The 19,377-nt window shown below is 46.9% G+C and overlaps 1 protein-coding gene across 1 annotated transcript in view; it reads right to left on the reverse strand.

The window, feature by feature from the left end:
* LOC134060566 (solute carrier family 12 member 6-like) overlaps window positions 1–17,820 on the reverse strand; it is a 35,845-nt gene extending 18,025 nt beyond the window's left edge. Inside the window, exons 1-9 of the mRNA XM_062517303.1 lie at window positions 17,711–17,820; window positions 14,974–15,930; window positions 6,998–7,086; window positions 6,128–6,256; window positions 5,370–5,516; window positions 4,704–4,758; window positions 3,040–3,170; window positions 726–967; window positions 1–61 (exon numbers count right to left, since the gene is read on the reverse strand). The exon at window positions 1–61 is cut by the window's left edge and continues 337 nt beyond it. Of these exons, the coding sequence (XP_062373287.1) occupies window positions 1–61; window positions 726–967; window positions 3,040–3,170; window positions 4,704–4,758; window positions 5,370–5,516; window positions 6,128–6,256; window positions 6,998–7,086; window positions 14,974–15,178 (1,059 nt within the window). The 5' untranslated portion in view covers window positions 15,179–15,930; window positions 17,711–17,820. The remainder of the gene's footprint in view (window positions 62–725; window positions 968–3,039; window positions 3,171–4,703; window positions 4,759–5,369; window positions 5,517–6,127; window positions 6,257–6,997; window positions 7,087–14,973; window positions 15,931–17,710) is intronic.
* Between the last annotated feature and the right edge of the window lie 1,557 nt (window positions 17,821–19,377).

Here is a 19,377-nt window from a genome sequence, read left to right on the forward strand (position 1 = left end):
GCTGCACTCGAGGAGGCTGATGTGATCGGTGGAGATGGAGCGGTTCCCCAGCATGCACACCCTGAGAGACGGGGGGAGAGAGAGGAGAGAGAGAGGGGGGGGGGGGGGGGTAGAGAGAGAGAGAGGGAGGGAGAGAGAGAGAGGGAGCAGGAAAGAGGGAGAGGGAGAGAGAGATATGGGAAGAGGGGAGGAAGAGAGAGAGAGGGAGCGAGAGAGAGAGGGAGAGAGAGAGATGGGAAGAGGGGAGGAAGAGAGAGAGAGAGAGAGAGAGAGAGAGAGAGAGATGGGGAGAGAGAGAAAGGGAGAGAGAGAGAGGGAGAAAGAAAGAAAGGGAAAAGGAAATAGGCAGAGGGAAGGATGAGGAGAGAGAGGTGGGAAGAAAGGTAGAGAAGGAGCATGAGTTGTGAATGTTGATAATGATGTTGATGTTGAATGTTGCATGTGATGTTGCTTGAGCTGATGAGAAACCACTTCATCATCTGAAAACCTGTTTGAACAGCGGCCCTTCAAGAGCGACACAGCTGAAAAAGAACTTCTAAGTGGACATCTAAATTGAATCAAACACATCCCTATCTGCCTCCTAAATCGACTCGCGTCCCACCGCCATTCACTATCACAGCTCTCCATCATCCTGTTCATCACATCCCTTTTCCCCACCATAGGCCTTGGCAGCTGTCCATCACCCACAACCCCCCCGCCCCCCACACCCCTGACCAGCCACTCACGGGAACTCGGGCGGGCTGAAGGCGGAGACGAGGGCGCCGGTGTAGATGGAGACGATGGAGATGACCACGCAGGCCAGGAAGACCGAGGCCAGCTTGTTGACGTACTTGACGCCCACGAAGACCAGCAGCGACATGAGCAGCAGACAGAGGGAGCCGTAGAGGCGCATGTTGTTCAGCATGGCCGTCTGCTGGCTGCTCGCGTCCGTGCCCACGAACAGGGCCACGCTCGGGGCGATGTACAGCTGGAGGAGAGAGGGAGAGAGAGAGGGAGAGGGGGGGAGAGAGAGAGGAGGAGAGAGAGTGAGGGAGAGAGAGAGAGAGGGAGGGAGTGAGGAAGGAGGAGAGGGAGAGAGAGGAGAAGAGAGGGAGAGAGAGAGGGAAGGAGTGAGGAAGGAGGAGAGGGAGAGAGAGGGAGTGAGGGAGAGAGAGAGGGAGGGTGGGAGAGAGAAAGAGAGGGAGAGAGAGAGGGAGTGGGGGGGAGAGGGGGAGGGAGAGAGAAAGGGAGTGGGGGGGGAGAGGGAGTGAGGGAGAGAGAGTGTGGGAGGGAGTGAGGAAGGAGGAGAGGGAGAGAGAGAGGAGATGAGAGGGAGAGAGAGAGGGAGTGAGGAAGAGAGAGAGAGAGGGAAGGAGTGAGGAAGGAGGAGAGGGAGAGAGAGGGAGTGAGGGAGAGAGAGAGGGAGGGAGTGTGGGAGAGGGAGAGAGGGTGAGAGAGAGAGAGAAGAGAGTGAGTGAAGGGTAGAGAGAGTGAGGTTTGCCACTCCTTCATTAAACCAGTATAAATAGGTTTATCACTGTCTCTCAATTTGCTGAACTCAGAGAATGACATTACTGCAAATCTTAACGATCCACTTGTAACACATGACGCTCATCAACACAGTAGCTCACGAACAAATCTAATTGTCCAGCTCATCTTTCTCACACAGAACACATCTCACACAGAACACACAGGGGAGAAAAGAGAGAGGGAAACAGAGACGGGGTGAGGGATGGAGAGATAGAGGGGACAATGACACAGGGAAAAAGATAGAGAGAGAGAGAGAGAGAGTGAAAGAGAGAGAGAGAGAGAGGAGGGAGGGAGAGGGGAGAGAAGGGGGGTGGAGGGAAGGGGGAAGAGAGATGGAGAGAGAGAGAGAAGGAAGCAGAGACTGAGAGATCACCACAAGTGAGAGACAGATGAACAGGAGAGGAAGGAAAGGGCACGGAAGGAGGAAGAGACACAGAGCGGGAAATAAAGCCGACACAGACACAGGAAAGACACGACAAGAGAGAGCACGGCAGAGAGAGAGAGAGAGAGAGAGAGAGAGAGAGAGAGAGAAGAGGTTTACAGACAGAAGAATAACACAGACAGACAGATAGAGGAAGGGATATGGGGCGTGGGTGAGAGAAGGGGGAACGGAGACAAGAGTAGACGCGTGTTTGAGGAGAAGAGACACACACAGCGGGAAGTGAGAACAAAAGAACAACAAACAAGACAAACGCGGCAGGGTGTTTTCATCCACACACACACGTGTACGTACACGCAAATACACACACATGTACACACGTACACACACACACACACACACACACACACACACACACACACACACACACACACACACACACAGGCGTGTACACACACACACAGGCGCATACACACACACACACACACACACACACACACACACACACACACATACGCATGCGCGCGCACACACACACACACATACGCATGCGCGCGCACACACACGTAAACGCACACACACATGCACAACATACGTACACATACACATATACAGGATGTGAAAGTGTGACCACTGAGATGAGCTGTGACTGGAGCCTCTCGTGAGGTGCGAGGTTCGCGATGGGGCCCATAACGAGTCACATGACCTCAACGCTATGACCTCAGATCTCAGCCCGAGCTACAGGATCAGGGCCAACCATCGAGCGAGCGATGATGAGGTTTTCAGAGAAGTTTCCCCTCCATGTGGTTATGGTCAAGATAACGTTGCCGTGGTGCTCAGTTTTCATCATCTAAATCATAACCGCAAAGTTGGAGTTTTGCTTGCTTGCTTTTTTTAATTGATATTGAGGATTATATCAATCCGAATGAATAATGAATGATGAAATATGAATAATGACGATATCATCATAATACTACAATATCACATAACGGTAATAACGATATTAAATTATATTATTATTACAACGTTATAAAAATAATAATAATAATAATAATATAAAGTAATTTTGTGATCTATTGGTAATGATGATGAAGATGATGGTGATGATGATGAGGAGGAGGACGGGGAGAGGAAGGTGTGTGTTGCCGTACCAGCAGTATCTCGATGGCTCCCAGGATGTACATGGCTCCAGCGAAGGTAGTGCCCAGGTAGAAGCACAGGCCCACAGCTCCCCCGAACTCAGGACCCAGCGACCGCGAGATCATGAAGTACGAACCCCCCGCTGCAGGGGGAGAGAGAGGGGGAGAGAGAGAGAGAGAGAGAGAGAGAGAGAGAGAGAGAGAGAGAGAGAGAGAAGTTTCAAGTTTAAGTTTGTTGTTGCATCTCAGGTATATTTCCATACAGTATAACAAAGAGCAAAAATCTTCCCTCCTCCCGCCTCATGGAAAAGAGGGGGGGGGGGGGAGAGAGAGAGGAAAGAAGGGGAAGAGAAGGGAGAGAGAGAGAAAAGAGGGGGGAAGAGAGAGAGGAAAGAAGGGGAAGAGAAGGAAGAGAGAGAAAAGAGGGGGGGAGAGAGAGAGAGAAAAAGAGAGGGGACACAGTGTGGGAGAAAGAGGAAAAGAAAGACAGGAGAGAGTGCTAACAACATGAAATGAGAAGTTTGAAAAGAAGGATGTCAAGTAAGCAAATAGGCAGCTGAAAGACAGACGAGAGGAAGCATACAGCTCAACATCCATCCTGTCTGCACGCATGTTCTAACACTTCTCTCTCCATTAACCTCACACACTTACTTACCTAACCCTTTTTACCCCCTTTGCTTTTACTGAGGCTACAGCAACGTACACATTAACCCACAGCTCCATACAAAGAGGGGAGTAAATATTAACCACTTTCTTCTGACAGAACTACACAAGCCGTCTTATTTTCTTCCTAAACATAGAAAGCACTCAATTCAATTCAATTCAATTCAATATAGCTTTATTGGCATGAACGTTTCAGAAACATTATTGCCAAAGCTCAATTACATGTACACATGAGAGGTTAAAGGAAAATAAGGACATTTACATAATGTAAGCACTCAACTCTCTGGAATACGAAGAGCAGCCCTCAACACAACAACACCATGATTTATCACCAGATGTATATGAGACACATACACAAAAGGACAAAATGGCGGTATATGCTCTCAGACATATATGTAGATTTTACACAAACCTCAGCTAGAAATTCTTCTATGCTCAGCTTTTTTGGAAAATACACATTGTGTACATTGTTTCTTCACAGCTGACATATTTTTTCTCCATCGTTCTGTTGAAGTGGCCAGTTAAAAATGATGTGGTGCACCGGCATAGCCAAGCAGGTATTGTGAAAGCACTGCATTTGAACCACCTCATAATTCTTCCATGACTTGCCAACGTTGACATAATACTGCCAGAATAAAAGGGAAATGCTACACACACGGAGAGATTTCTTCCCAGGTCTGAGCATCTGGATACAGGAGTAACCTGAACTGTTCTCCTAATAACGCGAGGAGCCATATTTCAATGTCGCTGAAGGAGGTGCTTCACAAATGCAAACACAGGCAAATGTACAGTAGTCTATCTGCTCTGTCTACAGAGTCAAAGGGTATCAAGTGGAAGCGGTTATGAAATAGAAACGAAAGGACATGACTCAGGAAACACACTGCTGCAGCATCTTGAAGAATGGCGCGAGAGAAAAAAGAAAGGAAACAGAGAGAGTGAGAGAGAGAGAGAGAGAGAGAAAGAGAGAGGGAGAGGAGAGAGAGGGGGGAGAGAAGGAGGGGCGGTAATCTTACCTGGTACAACTCCATTTGTGGCAATGGCACTCATGGAGATGGCGGTCAGCAGGGTCTAAACAGAAACAGACACACGACACGGCTCCTTAAATACGGTGACATTTACAGGGGCTCTGCACGAGTGGCAAGTTCAAATAATCAAACAAGAAAGTTGCAAAACTACTTCAACTTTAAGCGGTTCATGCAAAAAACTGTACTGGTATTTAAAAGACTATGATGTAATAAAATGTGTGTGTGTGTGTGTGTGTGTGTGTGTGTGTGTGTGTGTGTGTGAGTCCGTCCTGTATGTGTTATGCTTGAGGTTTTGTGCAAAATCATATATGTGCGTGTTTGTTTGTGTTAGTGAGAGAGTGTGAGTGAGTGTGCGTGTCCATGCATGTGAATTATGTGTCTGTCTGTGTGCGTGTGTGCATGTGTGTGCACTAGTGTTTGTGTGCGTCTGTGTCTGTATGTGTGTGTGTGTGTGTGTGTACAAGTGTGTGTGTGTGTGTGTGTGTGTGTGTGTGTGTGTGTGTGTGTGCCTGCGTGTTTGTGTGCATGTGCGTATGCGTATGCATTTGTGTGTGTGTGTGTGTGTGTGTGTGTGTGTGTGTGTGTGTGTGTGTGTGTGTGTGTGCGTGCGTGCGTGCGTGCGTGCGTGCGTGCGTGCGTGCGTGTGTAACCTACACAGCAGCAGCAGATGAAGATGATGCAGAGCGCCTGCAGGACCCCGGCACAGCCCACCACCCAGGTGAGCCTGAGGAAGAGGATCACGCCGAAGATGTTCTGCAGGCATGGCAGGTAGACGCCCATGAACGTGCCCATCTGAGGAGACTGCGGGGGGAAACACGGGAAACATAAGAAATGTAGTCAAATAAAGTTTAATGTTTAATGTAATGCATTACTGTAAAAAAGTTTATAAATGGGGAGAGGAAGCATACTAGTCACAAACGTTTAGGGATATCTGGCTTTCAGGTAAAATTCAATGTTTCAGTACAGAAAGTGAAACTGAAACATTGAACTGTTGGACATGCACATTAAAAAGTTTAAAGGTCACATTAAGTTCACCTGTAAAGATTTTAGATTCATCCTAAAAATTCACCCGAAAGCCGAATATCCCTTGCTTTGAGTTTGTCAGTAGTGTATTATTTACTGAAAGAATGTGAGGGTGCACACATCTCTAATGTAAAGTTGCGTGTGCAACTTAATACTAAAGGGTGTGTATGTTACTAAAGAAGCATCTACATATACATTTATACATATATATTCATTTAGCAGACACTTTACAGTAGAGTAGCACTTTACAGTACATTAAGAGTGTTCATGTTTCATGTTCATGTGTTCATTAGGTACACTATGTGTATAGTGTGTGTGTGTGTGTGTGTGTGTGTGTGTGTGTGTGTGTGTGTGTGTGTGTGTGTGTGTGCTCGTGAGCGAGCGAGCACCTTGCCGATTTTGCGCTTGTCTCCGATGATCTCGGCCTCCTCGTGCTCCTTGGCGCCCTGCGTGAGGTTGGTGTAGTTGACCAGCCGGCTGAGCAGAGACGACACCTTCGGCCGAGTGTCCATCTCCTCCTGCGCTCGCCGAGGAGGAAGAGAGGAAGAGAGGGAGGAAGAGAGAGAAGAATGAGTGAATGGAGAGATATATGACCACATGAAGGGATGAATGAATGAATGAATGAAAGAGGGAGTGAGTGAATGAGTGAGTGAATATAGGATAACAATATAGAGACAGAGCATGAAAAGGTGAGCACGAGAAAACAGAGAGGGCAAAAGGTCAAAAACTCTCTCTGCAGGTTGGCAATTTACATGAATATATGAATACGAACTAGATAGTGTGTGTGTGTGTGTGTGTGTGTGTGTGTGTGTGTGTGTGTGTGTGTGTGTGTGTGTGTGTGTGTGTGTGTGTGTGTGTAACTGAGTCCTTGTGGTTGTGTGTATGTGTGGGAATCTGTGTGAGTGCATGATAGTGGCCGTGCCTACAGAAACGTACAGCTCAAGGATCAGCATGCCATTCCTGCATAGTCACAGACAGGTCCACAAAGAGAGCTCTGTGTATGTATGTGTGTGTGTGTGTGTGTGTGTGTGTGTGTGTGTGTATGTGTGTGTGCGCGGGCGCGTGTATGTGCATGTGTATATGTTTGTCTGTGTGTTTAGGTGTGTGCGTGCATTGTACGTGTGTGTACGTGCATGTTGTTGAAGGTGTGTGCATATTTGTGTGTGTGGGTTTATGTGTGGGTTCCCATATGCACGTGTGTGCATTTCTATGCGTTTGCAGCTTTGGGGTGTGGCGACAAATGAGGGCTTTGGCCTCACCTCAAACAGAGCCAGGTTCCTGTCATAGAAGTCATCATCGTCCATCCCATGGGAATTATTGATGTACACGCTGGAGATCTTTCCATCGCCTGACCCAGGGGGGAGACAAAAGAGGGTGTGACCACCACCATTAAATGATTGCAGAGAGCAGACGAGAAAACGAGAGGAGAGAGATGAGGGAAGGAGGGAGATGATTGATAGAGAGAGAGAGAGAGAGAGAGAGAGAGAGAGAGAGAGTGAGAGTGAGAGTGAGAGAGTGTCTGTGTGTGCATGTGTGTGTGTGTGAGTGAGTGAGAGCGAGAGAGAGAGAAGGGATAGAGACAGAGATGGAGTGAAAGTGAGAGAAGAGAGAGTGCATGGGGTGACGGAGAGAAGAGGAGACAGAGAAGGACAGAGAAGGAGAAGGAAACAGGGTTGGGAGAAAGGAGAGAGAGAGAGAGAGAAAAAAAAGAGAGAGTGAGTGCATGAAGAGATGAAAAGGAGAGGAAAGGATAAAGAAAAAAATGGAGAGAGAGAGAGGGAGGGAGAGGGAGGGAGGGAATGAGAGAAGGCATGGGGAGAAGGATGGGCTGACAGATAAACATGATGGGGAGATGAAAGGAGAGAGAGAGAGATTAAAAAAGGGGCGTACAAGTGTAAGGAGAGGAGAGAAAGAAGGCAGAGAAATTAAGAGAGCAGGGTGTAGAAGGGTAAGGAGGAAAGGAAGGAGAGATAGAGAGAGATGGGTGTAAATATGAAAGGAGGAGAGAGAGAGAGATAGAGAGAAGTGCATATAAGTGTAAGGAGAGGAAAGAGAGAGACGGAGAGAGGGAGGGCGTATAAATGTTAGGAGGAGAGGAAAGAGAGACGGAGAGAGAGAAGGGCGTAGAAGTGTAAGGAGGAGAGGACAGAGAGAGATGAAGAGAGAGAAGGGCACAGAAGTGTAAGGAGGAGAGGAAAGAGAGAGGGATAGAGAGAAGGGCACAGAAGTGTAAGGGGGAGAGGAAAGAGAGATAGAGAAATAGAGATGGAGAGAGAAGGGCGTAGAAGTGTAAGGAGGAGAAGAAAGAGAGAGGGATAGAGAGAAGGGCATAGAAGTGTAAGGAGGAGAAGAAAGAGAGAGGGATAGAGAGAAGGGCTGTAGAAGTGTAAGGGGGAGAGGAAAGAGAGATAGAGAAATAGAGATGGAGAGAGAAGGGCGTAGAAGTGTAAGGAGGAGAAGAAAGAGAGAGGGATAGAGAGAAGGGCATAGAAGTGTAAGGAGGAGAAGAAAGAGAGAGGGATAGAGAGAAGGGCGTAGAAGTGTAAGGGGGAGAGGAAAGAGAGATAGAGAAATAGAGATGGAGAGAGAAGGGCGTAGAAGTGTAAGGAGGAGAAGAAAGAGAGAGGGATAGAGAGAAGGGCATAGAAGTGTAAGGAGGAGAAGAAAGAGAGAGGGATAGAGAGAAGGGCGTAGAAGTGTAAGGGGGAGAGGAAAGAGAGATAGAGAAATAGAGATGGAGAGAGAAGGGCGTAGAAGTGTAAGGAGGAGAGGAAAGAGAGAGGGATAGAGAGAAGGGCTGTAGAAGTGTAAGGGAGAGAGGGGAGGCCTGTCACTGCGGTCTGAGTCACTGTCATTCGAGCCGGCAGAGCAGCTCTCTCATCAGCACCACTGCAGTACACATGGCAACACTCAAGCACACGCAGATAAACACACACACACACACACACACACACACACACACACACACACACACACACACACTCAGACACCTTACATCCCTCACACAGTCATCTCACAGACACATTACACACCACCCTCTGTCCCTCCTCAGAAGCAGCACCAACACACTTGAAAGCACAATATTTTATCACCTCACAGGGACACACACACACACAACCAGCCAACTCACAGATGGATCACTCACACACACAAACACACACACGCACACACAAATCAATTTGTCACTTCACAAACACATCTCTCACACACACACACCTAGTACCCAGTCACCTTACCTTACATCACCCACACTAACATTCACACAGACCACTTCCACAAAACTAGACACACACACAAACACCATGCATCGCTTAACATTAAAACACACAGACACACACATATGCTCTCAAACATCTCCCCTCCTCTAAAATGACAGCTTGGTCAGAAAGACCATGCACTCACACACACACACAAGAAACACCAGCAACACTACACACACAGTCCAGCATTCCTTCCCACTCCCCACTATGTGTGTGTGTTTTACAGACAAAACACACACATACACACACACACACACACACACACGCACTTGCGGAGTCAGCACTGGCCAGCGGCTGCGTGGCAATTGCAACAGCACTGCAATCTCAGTTCCCTTTCATTCGCATGCATGCGAGCGAGAACACATACATACACACACACACACACACACACACACACACACACACACTCACACAGAGGCCCCTGTCCAAACAGGTAAAGCTCAAAGTGACACACGTGCAGTGGGCAGGCAACGCCCAACTAGGTTCCTAGGCTTTCTCACTGCATTCCTGTCTGAGGTGCTCTCTCCTCTCTCTCTCTCTCTCTCTCTCTTTCTCTTTCTCTCTCTCTCTCTCTCTCTCTCTTTCTATCTCTCTCTCTCTAACACACACATGCTCGGCACCCCCCCCCCAACCCAACCCACCCCTCCCCCCATCTCTCTAACACATGCCTGTCTCAGCTGTTTGTCGAAACTACATGACCCGGCACACCCCGAAAACAGCGCTTTCCCCTGAGGATGTCCGTGTGTGTTCACAAGTGTGTGTGTGTCTGACATGGCTCCTCTTTGTGTGTGTATTTGTGTTTGTGTGTGTGTGTGTGTGTTTGTGTGTGTTTTTGTGTGTGTGTGTGTGTGTGTGTGTGTGTGTGTGTGTGTGTGTGTGTGTCTCTGATATGGCTCCTCTTTGTGTGTGTGTGTGTGTGTGTGTTTGTGTCTGATATGGTTTCTGTGTGTATGTGTGTGTGTGTGTGTGTGTGTGTGTGTGTGTGTGTGTGTGTGTGTGTGTGGCCACGCGTACGGTCCACAGCTGTGTGTGTGCACTTCAACTCTGATTCAGCTCGACGGGCAGCACTGTCCAGTTGGGCTCCAGGCACCGAAAAGTGACCCCTGTGCGTGAGGTAACGAAGCACTTAAAACGTGTTTAAATATCTCTGGGTGCAGCCCACCGCCAGCAACACTACTCACTCTGTGTGCCTGCAGCGCGCACACACACACACACACACACACACACACACACACACACACACACACACACACACACACACACACACACACACACACACACACACACACACACACACACACACACACACACACACACACACACACACACACACACACACACACACCACTCTCTTTCCCACAACGTTCTCTAATGTACAGATGTTTTATACATGAGCATGTTAAATAGTGTGGTTTGTGAACACTTCTGTACAAGCGTCTGTCTGTATGTGTTTTTTTTTTATTATTAGGTTATTTTTTTTATTCATACCATATCACTCAGACATGTATGGAATAAATTCCACAGTGTATGACAGCTGGTGTTAAATGGTGTAGAAAACACAAATTACACAAATGAGTCTGTGTGTGTGTGTGTGTGTGTGTGTGTGTGTGTGTGTGTGTGTGTGTGACTGGTTACTGTGTGTGCGTTGCTGCACGTGTACGTGCCGTACTTTCTGCGCGCCTACTGCGCGAGCAGCGGGGTTGTGTGTGATGCCGATGACAGAGGGAGATCTAGATAACCAGGCAGCACACAAAGGCTTCTTGTTTGCCTGTTTTTCCCTCACTCACTCACTCACACACACACACTCACTCAAACTCACACACACTCTCACTCAAACACACACACACACACACACACACACACACACACAATCTCTCACTCAAACACACTTTGTCACTCACTCTCTCACTCACTCACACACACACACACACACAAACACACACAGACTCACTCAAACACACACACTCACTCTCACTCAAACACACACTCACGCACACACTCTCACACACACTTTTTTTCTCCCTTCACTCTCCCTGTGGTCACCCTGGTAGTCTGACATGAGACAAACACGCTCCCTGCCCCAGAACAATACCCACACAGTCACTGCATCAGTTACACCAACAGAGGAACAGTGTTTATTAACCATAGACTGAAATCTAATCTAGCTTATTACATAGTTATTACATATAATTTACAGCAACACACCATGTGGACGTTTCTGCGGGCTTACGTAAGGAAAAGCCCAGCTGATGCCCAACATGTGCGTCAGAGATGTTAAACGAACGCCTGAAAAGTACGAAAAACAAATCGATGGGAAGCACCATATCTAATAACTCCTCTAACAATGTTACTGGCTGATGCTCCATTCAAAGTCATGACTACAGTCATTTCCCGCATATAAGCCGCATTGTGTAAGCCGCAGGACAGTGTTTTATGCAAGTTAAAAGAAACAAAAAACATATTAACACCATATTAACTGCCCCCCTGTATTAACCTGATAGCTGAAGAATTTTTGCAAAATCAATGTATTAAGCCGCAGCTACTAGTCGGGAAATTACGGTACCCTTTCTCCTCCTTTCCTCCTCATCCTCATCCTCATCCTCTCTAGTCTACCTGGCGACCTGTAAAAGCTAACTGTGCACTGACTGATTGAGTAACACTGAGGTGGGTTGAGGAACCCTGATGGTAATGAGTATGCAACGAAAATAAACGAGCCAACCTGGTCCAACACGCAGCCTGTGCTGTTTGTTTTACACCTGGGCTCAATAATTTGGTTACTCATAGCTGGCACAGGAACATCCAGCCGTGTTTGTATAACGTATGAAATCGAGTTAAGTCGCCCCCAAGAGCATAATGTGAAGAATAGTTTGAGCTATTGTCAATTAATTACCAATATGACTTATTAGCGACAAATTAAAATCTCTGAGATCAGTCATTATCTCGTTCAGGCAGTCTTGAGTGCAGACCACTCCACAACACCATCTTAGTACGAGGATTACAAACCAAGGCGACCTCTTCTTCATGGCAACCTCTCTACACCAAAACAGAAGCAAAACACACGATTTGGTACATACCTCAGTATTGAAGTTACGAGTTATAGTTTGGGTAATTTTCGGTACTGTACTGTAGTTCGGTATGAATATGTGTAACTTTACACCCCCCCCCCCCCCCCCCCCACATACACCCAATCCATTACTCCCATATTCACTTGTGTTACTCAACCCCCCCCCCCCCCCACCCCCCATTAACACACACACACACACACACAAACAAACACACTAAATGTCATTACTGATAAATCCTTTTATGAGCACCTGACAATAAACTTGAACTTGAACGTGAGGCGAGGCAAAGCAATACGAGGGATTAGCCTACAGCAAGTCTTTCAACAGCTCTTCATCAACCCTCAGTAAGTAAGTAGCTCTTCATTAGACTTTAGATCAGCAGACCATTGAGCCATTAACAGACAGACATCCCCTGACGTGCTCAACTAGCCTAGGCTGCAGTGTGACCCCCCCCCCCCCCCCCGCCCCCCCCCCCCCCTCCTGCTTCCTTCAGCCTACTGAGGGCAGCCTCTGCCCGCATAAATCACATAAGAGGAGTCAACAAACTGGCATGGCCCTTTGGCATTTTCTGATGCCCTTCGCTGTACTCTGCTGCCGTACCGGTTGGCTAAAAATGCTTTTCTCCAAGACAGATTCTCCGGTCTACACGGCAACTTGTTTTGGCTGCTGCATTCACGCGACAATGACGAGAGTAATCATCTATGATGGTTGTTTTCCACCCCATTCCGAGCAATGTGGGTCACTGTCCCCTCCCCCAGGAGAAAGTGCCATGACAGGACAACATTTCTGTCTGGCTGTGTGTGTGTGTGTGTGTGTGTGTGTGTGTGTGTGTGAAGAAAAACAAAGGAATACACAATCAGAGCTAGCTCTCAGCCGCAGCCTATCTCACCATCTCCCTCACTGAGACCAAGAAACAGGAATATAAACCAACTCAAGCTCCTCCTGGTTGTGCTCATTCATTGCCTAGAGAGAAACCTGTTTGTTTGTGTTGAAAACACAAAGGGAATTCACTGAGGGGAGACAACAAATGACGAGTCCTATACTCTAGGCAATAGCATTATTTGATGTTGCTCGGTGTGGTGCAAGAGATCAAGCATGAAACTCCAAATCCTCCTGAGAAGCTCAGCAAAGTACAAGCATCAGATGGGATTGCCTCAGAGAATAATCCAGATTTTCTTCAACCTAATCTCTCTCTCTCTCTCTCTCTCTCTCTCTCTCTCGCTCCCCCTCTCCCTCTCTCTTATCACAGTGTGGCGTTGATTATCATAGGACACTATCACAAGAATGTCATTATTCAATACTTTTAAAATACAACAATGCACAAACAGGCAGCTACTGTTGACACTGAAAAGGTTTACTTGTCCATAAACAGACGTACACACTACACACCTACTGAAATGAGGCCGGAGTGGAAGGGTACAATGAGTTCTGTGTCCTTCAAGAAACCAAACTAACATTTCAAGCCTCGTTTGTTTTTCCTATTGAACCATTTTTCATACCAGCAAGCCAAACCGGCTACCAGTGATTCAGCTGAATCGGTGGCCGCAAGCAGTTGTTACTAGCGTTACAAATTTACTTCACACTAAAGATGTGTCAGACAGATACCGCGACAAAAGAAAAAACCCCAAAAGATTTCTTCCACAGACCTGCTGAAAACCTGTACCACAGGCCTAGGGGCTGTATGTGTCCTGTCCACACATGAAGTAGTCTGATGCCTAACATAACGTATGTGAGTTGCATATCTGTGCAGAAACCTGTAAAAGCCTGTTTGTGGAGCCTGACCACATGGCTTTGGAGATCGGAATCAGAGATGTAGTAGGCCTCACCTAGGCCTACGTCCTCAACAGGACCTGTGCAACACCGGAAAAGTTCAGAAGGAGTTGCAGCCTAAGGTGTTCCCTGCAGCAATCTCTATAAGGCCGAACAAGGTGGCTTAATGGACTAGAACCCAAGCACTCCCTTCCCTTACTTGTGAGTTGCAATCTGCAGCATGTCTGTTTAGGCCAGATAGCTTGGCTTGGTGGCTTGGCCTTACCAAAGATCCTTCATTCCTGACAAGATAGAGCAACATAATGCATCTCTATGACGGCAAAATTCGAACAGTTCCTGTCTGCTTAAAGAGGCGTGACGCAAAGACGTCATAGTGTGACGGCTTGCCGTGATATCGATCGGCAAGCCGTTCAGTTCAGATGTAACGTCACTTTCTAGGTCTGCTTAAAGGGGGATTTGCCCCCCTTCCCCTTTGCGAAAACAGAACGCGGAAATGGTCAAACGTTTGCGCCTCTCGCTCCGCTTTAACCCTCTCTGGCCTTACCTAATTCCAAGCTGCTACCTATAGCATGTCTGTGCGGCCAGAGAATGCACCTGAGTGGGCAGGAACCGAAGCGTAGCCTCACATTATTCTAGGGTTACCAACCAAACAGCGTGTCTGTGAGGTCAGCTAGCGGACCAGAATCAAAGGACAGCCTCAGCTTGTTCTGAGCGTCAACCTTCAATTGTCAAATGCTTTCTCCATTAACCGATTAGCTGTTTGATCAATAAAGTGTCAGAAAATGGAGGGAAAATGGAGGGAAAACGATGTCAGTGTTTCCCAAAGCCTGTTATTGTGTCCTCATATGCTTTCCTTTGTCCACACGGCAAATATATGTAGTTTATAGTCATAGAGGAGTGAGTAAAGCTCAAAAGGCTGCCATCTACAGCATGCAGGGCTGATAGACAGGAAATTCTTTTATTTGTGCCTAAAATAATCAAATACATTCAAAGACAATATAGAGAACTGCCTTTCTTTACATCGCACACGGCCAAGCTCAAGGCTGAATTCAGGCACCACGCCTGAACTCTATCAGGCTTGAGTATGTGTGTGAAGCCATGAGGCCGGCTTAGTGAAGGGGGACCACAGCATTGCCTCACCTTGCTCTGAGTTGCAGTCGGGCGTCTCGTTCCCCGGGAGTCCCAGCGAGGCCCCCTCGCTGTGCGGCTCGCTGCGGCTGATGCTGTCCCGCGAGCCGAAGTGGACCCGGCTGCAGGAACGCAGGCTGACGTCCGGCGACGTGTCCGACAGCCCCGGCACGTCCTCGGCCTTGGTGGGCGTCACGGTGAAGCGCACGGACGCCATGGCGATCAGAGGGCGGTGCCGAGGGCAGCGGCGACGGCGGCGGCGGCAGGGAAGAGTTCGAAGGTCAGAGAGGACGTGCAGTCGCGCGTAGGAGATGTGGAGTCAGCCAGTCAGCTGACGAAGAGCGGGTGGGGGACACAGGCTCCACGCTGCTCCATTGAAATTCTCAGCCGTCGCCGGGATTCAGGGGGGGAAAGAGAAATGGAGGATTGTGGGAATGCTGTCAGGAGTTGGTGGGGGGATGGGGGGGTGGGGTATGGGTGACCTCACCGCTACCCTGACCCTAACCTTGACCCGTACGGAATGTGCACTGTGTAGTCCTGGGAATTTCTGTGCGGAATTTGTCAACTATGACGATGTCTGCACCTTCTCTCTGAGAGAGTGTATTGTTTTCGGTTAAAGGAAATTGTAATGGTGGCTTGTCCAGATCTGGTTTACATCAGTACAACTGAGGAATGGTTTGATTATGTTATGTTGAGGTAGACCCGTGTTTTATATAATTTGTCTCTGTAGTGTCCTGGGTATAAGCTACTTGGATACTCAGTAATGTCAGTTATATGGACTGTCTTACGGCAAGCTTTCAAATACCAGCTTGTACAGTGATGAGTTGAATACCACTTGGCAATGCCTCTGAAAAAGTATACAAAACAAATATAGCTTTATTAAATGCCTGTCTGCTATGCTGTCCCTGTAGGTGCTCTACTGACTCAGCAAGTGTTAGCTTTTTATCTAGTATCTACAATTAATGCATCCTGGTCCACAGCCACATGAAATGTGAGCAAGTTGAGTTCAAAGTTTGTGTGTGTGCGTGTGTGCGTGTGTAGAGGGGCAGGGGGAGAGAGAGAGGGAGAGAGAGAGAGGGAGTAAGAGAGCAGACATAAACATTAAGTAAATAACAAATAACTTTTCAGTCCAGAGAGCAGCGAAGGGGCATTTGCAAAAGTGAACTACTAAGCCTACTGTTGGTTTTGATTTGATTTATTGATTTCCTGCGATAACTCAATGTCCCGTTCCCTCTTGTGCTTTAGACCGTGAAAAGTAACAAGATAAAAACCGGCGGCGACCTATGACTTGCCTTCAGTCATAAACCTGTGGATATATTCCACATGAAATAAAAGGAGACGGCAATGAACACTAGAGGAAGAAAACTTCAGCCGTGAAAGTTGATAGGCCTACTTCTCCCGGCACTGCAGGGATGTCGCTAGAGGGAAAACGTTCAAGCACCAAATAAAAACGCATCTAAGGAAAACAACACGTCATCATCCGATCCCAAAAACAGAAACACCTCACATCTGCTAAGTGCAAAGTAAACGAGGTGGGCAGGGAAATGTTTCACATGCTGCGGTTTATAATTAAATTATTACACAAAAGCGGTTCCAACCGGTTGGACCAGTTCGTGGCTACATACCGAGGTGGTGTGTGCTGCCGACTCCTTGCCAACAGTCGCTGCAACTAAACTGCGAGTTTTCAGTACTGGAAAGGTGAGACAATCAAGAAGGTCAGATTGTCTGCCTAATTATCTTAGATGCTCGTGTTGTGCACCACGGTCGAGATAGAGGCATGTCCGACAATACGCAATCCTCTGTCCCGCAATGATCACAGCGACATCTATGCCAAATATCATGGGGTGGGGAGCTCTGTTATGTTAGGACAGGCGTAAGATACTCCTGTGCGCAAGCCGAGCACAGGTACAAGGGATCGAGTTGTCTCCCTGAACTGACGTAAATGACCAACGTTACTTTGGACACCGGGTGCTGAAAAGCGCAGCGCTACTATCTGACGCAGACACTGATATGCACTCGCCCGCACTCACTCACTGATAACCAGACTCATTCGCATAGCTCACTTGAGGACACCAGTATGCAGGTGCAGTGATACTTGTGATGCAGCAAGGGACAAGCTTAGCCAAAATGACGAATGAATATCCAGTTATGGACTTCGGCTAGCTTGTCCCAGAAGCCAGTAAGCCAATTAACGTTATTGCTTGCTGAAACCAGTCGCCGGTATCATGTTTGATAGGTTAACGAATCATACTCTGAATAAATAAACTGCTGATAAATGTTGTGCTTTCTCTCTACCTCTATTGCTGTTCTAGAAATCTCGTTATCCTCACACACTTATGTAAATGTGTACATGACGTTAACATGTATGTTGTTTGCTAACTCTTGTCTCGATTTTGAATATCGTTAGCTAACGTTACATTGTTAGCAAACATTCGCGTGCTAAAGCACCAAGACTGAACAACTGCATCTCATTACCTTTTAATCAATGAAGATGTGGGTTTAAAAATATTACTTCATTTACAAGTCTGCCCGGATGTGTTAACATACTCATAGGTATTGGTGAAGACCCCCTGGTCCATACATGACGGTTCACTGCGTTACTACCGGGCTACCTGCTAGCAGGCTAGTACGCTAAAATGTGACAACTGTCAGTTATCAGCTCTGGCAACTAACGTCAGATTTTGTGCGTATAATGACATTAAACCAATTAAACGTAACTGAACTTCCACATTAAATGTTGATTGTTTACCTTGTCGGCATTGTCCTGCATTCTTCGATTCCAAATCCTTGAGATCGATGCAGTAAAAATATATTGAAACCGTTCATGCTTTCGTTGTCTCATCAGCACTTTGTCTGCCAACAGACTATTGCGCGCACCCGCCCTGCAGTTCCTCTTTCGCTTGCCGTAAACGGATGGCCGTTATGTCCCATGGTATTTGTAGTTTTTCTTTCGCGTTTCATTGTGGACATTATGTTCACATCCGGCTGTACATCCAGAATTTAATACAAATAGGCTCTTTTAACATTGGCAAACGTGCTCTTAATCATCAGTAGGCCTGCTATCTTCAACATTAAGTGAAATAAAATTAAGCATGTAAGACAGTGTTTCATTTTATTATAATGCAGTTAGATTGTAAAATGATTACCAAAAATGAGAAGGAATTTGTAGGAATATGTGTTTTAATATTTATAACTCGCCCAATTCAAACCTGCATTGGGGTACGTTTAACAAATATTAACCATCTTTTCAAATATCATCCAAACATCAGACAGAATATCGAAGCAAAATCTCTTCCCATGAATAAAAAAAATTGTTCCAGCCCCATTCATTCTTCATCAACATAAAATGGGCATACAGCCACGAAAGAAAAAAGTTCGTCTTTTGAACACGCCGGTCTCTTCCAGCGGATGCATCTCTCTACAGGACGGGCCTTGGCTGCTGGGTGAGCAGCAATCCGAAACGCTTCTTGATGGTCACTCGGTGTCGGGAAAATTTGTCGTCAGGTGAGAACCGGGCAGGATGTGCCGAGCTTGTTGGCTGGCCTGCCGGATCCACTTTCTAAAATAAATAAATAAATACATAAATAAATAAGTACACAAAAACATCAGTGACCGTGTTGTATCTCTGCCACCCACGACACCTGATACAATGTTAATACCCCCATGACAAATAAGCAGATGAAAGTTTCAAGACAACGCACTGCATTCAAATTAACATTACCACAATGCTTTCATCATAACACAGCTGACTTTCGGGATAGCTTTGGCTAGCTTCACATTAGCAAAATAAAGCTATTGTTTACTTAGCACAACTGGACCGCTCACACACAATCTGGCAATGAAATAAAGAAATTAGGTTACCCTTACAACTGAGTGTTACTGAACTTAGAGGGTAACTTAACGTTTACCTAGTTGTAGCATTATAGCTAATGCTAGCAACATGTGATAGCACAACTTACCTTGAGCGTGTACACTCTATCGCCACTCTCATCGATATAAAATTGCAGAAACATGACTGTAGGTTTGAAATTCGAGGAGAACCCCTGTCGATCTTAACAAGTTATCTTGATAACTCCGCTTAATTTTGAATTAAACACCAAAAAATGATGACCACGACCACTTCCACTCACACGTGTGTTGCCGATTCGGAGAGGACTGGCGACGCAATGGTTCATGGGAAGTAAGGACAACAGTGAGGCAATGCGGCGAAATATTGCCCTCTACTGGTGATTTTGGGACAGTCTTGTAGAATAGATTATCGGTTACTTTTGTCCTGTCTTGGAAACATGTAGCCGACCAGAGATCAAACTCGTAGCCTACAGTCTAGCCTACTGATCAAACGCACTGTAAACAGAATTCGCAGCGTCACCAGAATGAGGTCACATTCTTGAATGCCCATGTTTCTTTTCGAAATGA

The sequence above is a fragment of the Sardina pilchardus genome, chromosome 16 (assembly GCF_963854185.1).
Source record: "Sardina pilchardus chromosome 16, fSarPil1.1, whole genome shotgun sequence".
Taxonomy (NCBI): domain Eukaryota; kingdom Metazoa; phylum Chordata; class Actinopteri; order Clupeiformes; family Clupeidae; genus Sardina; species Sardina pilchardus.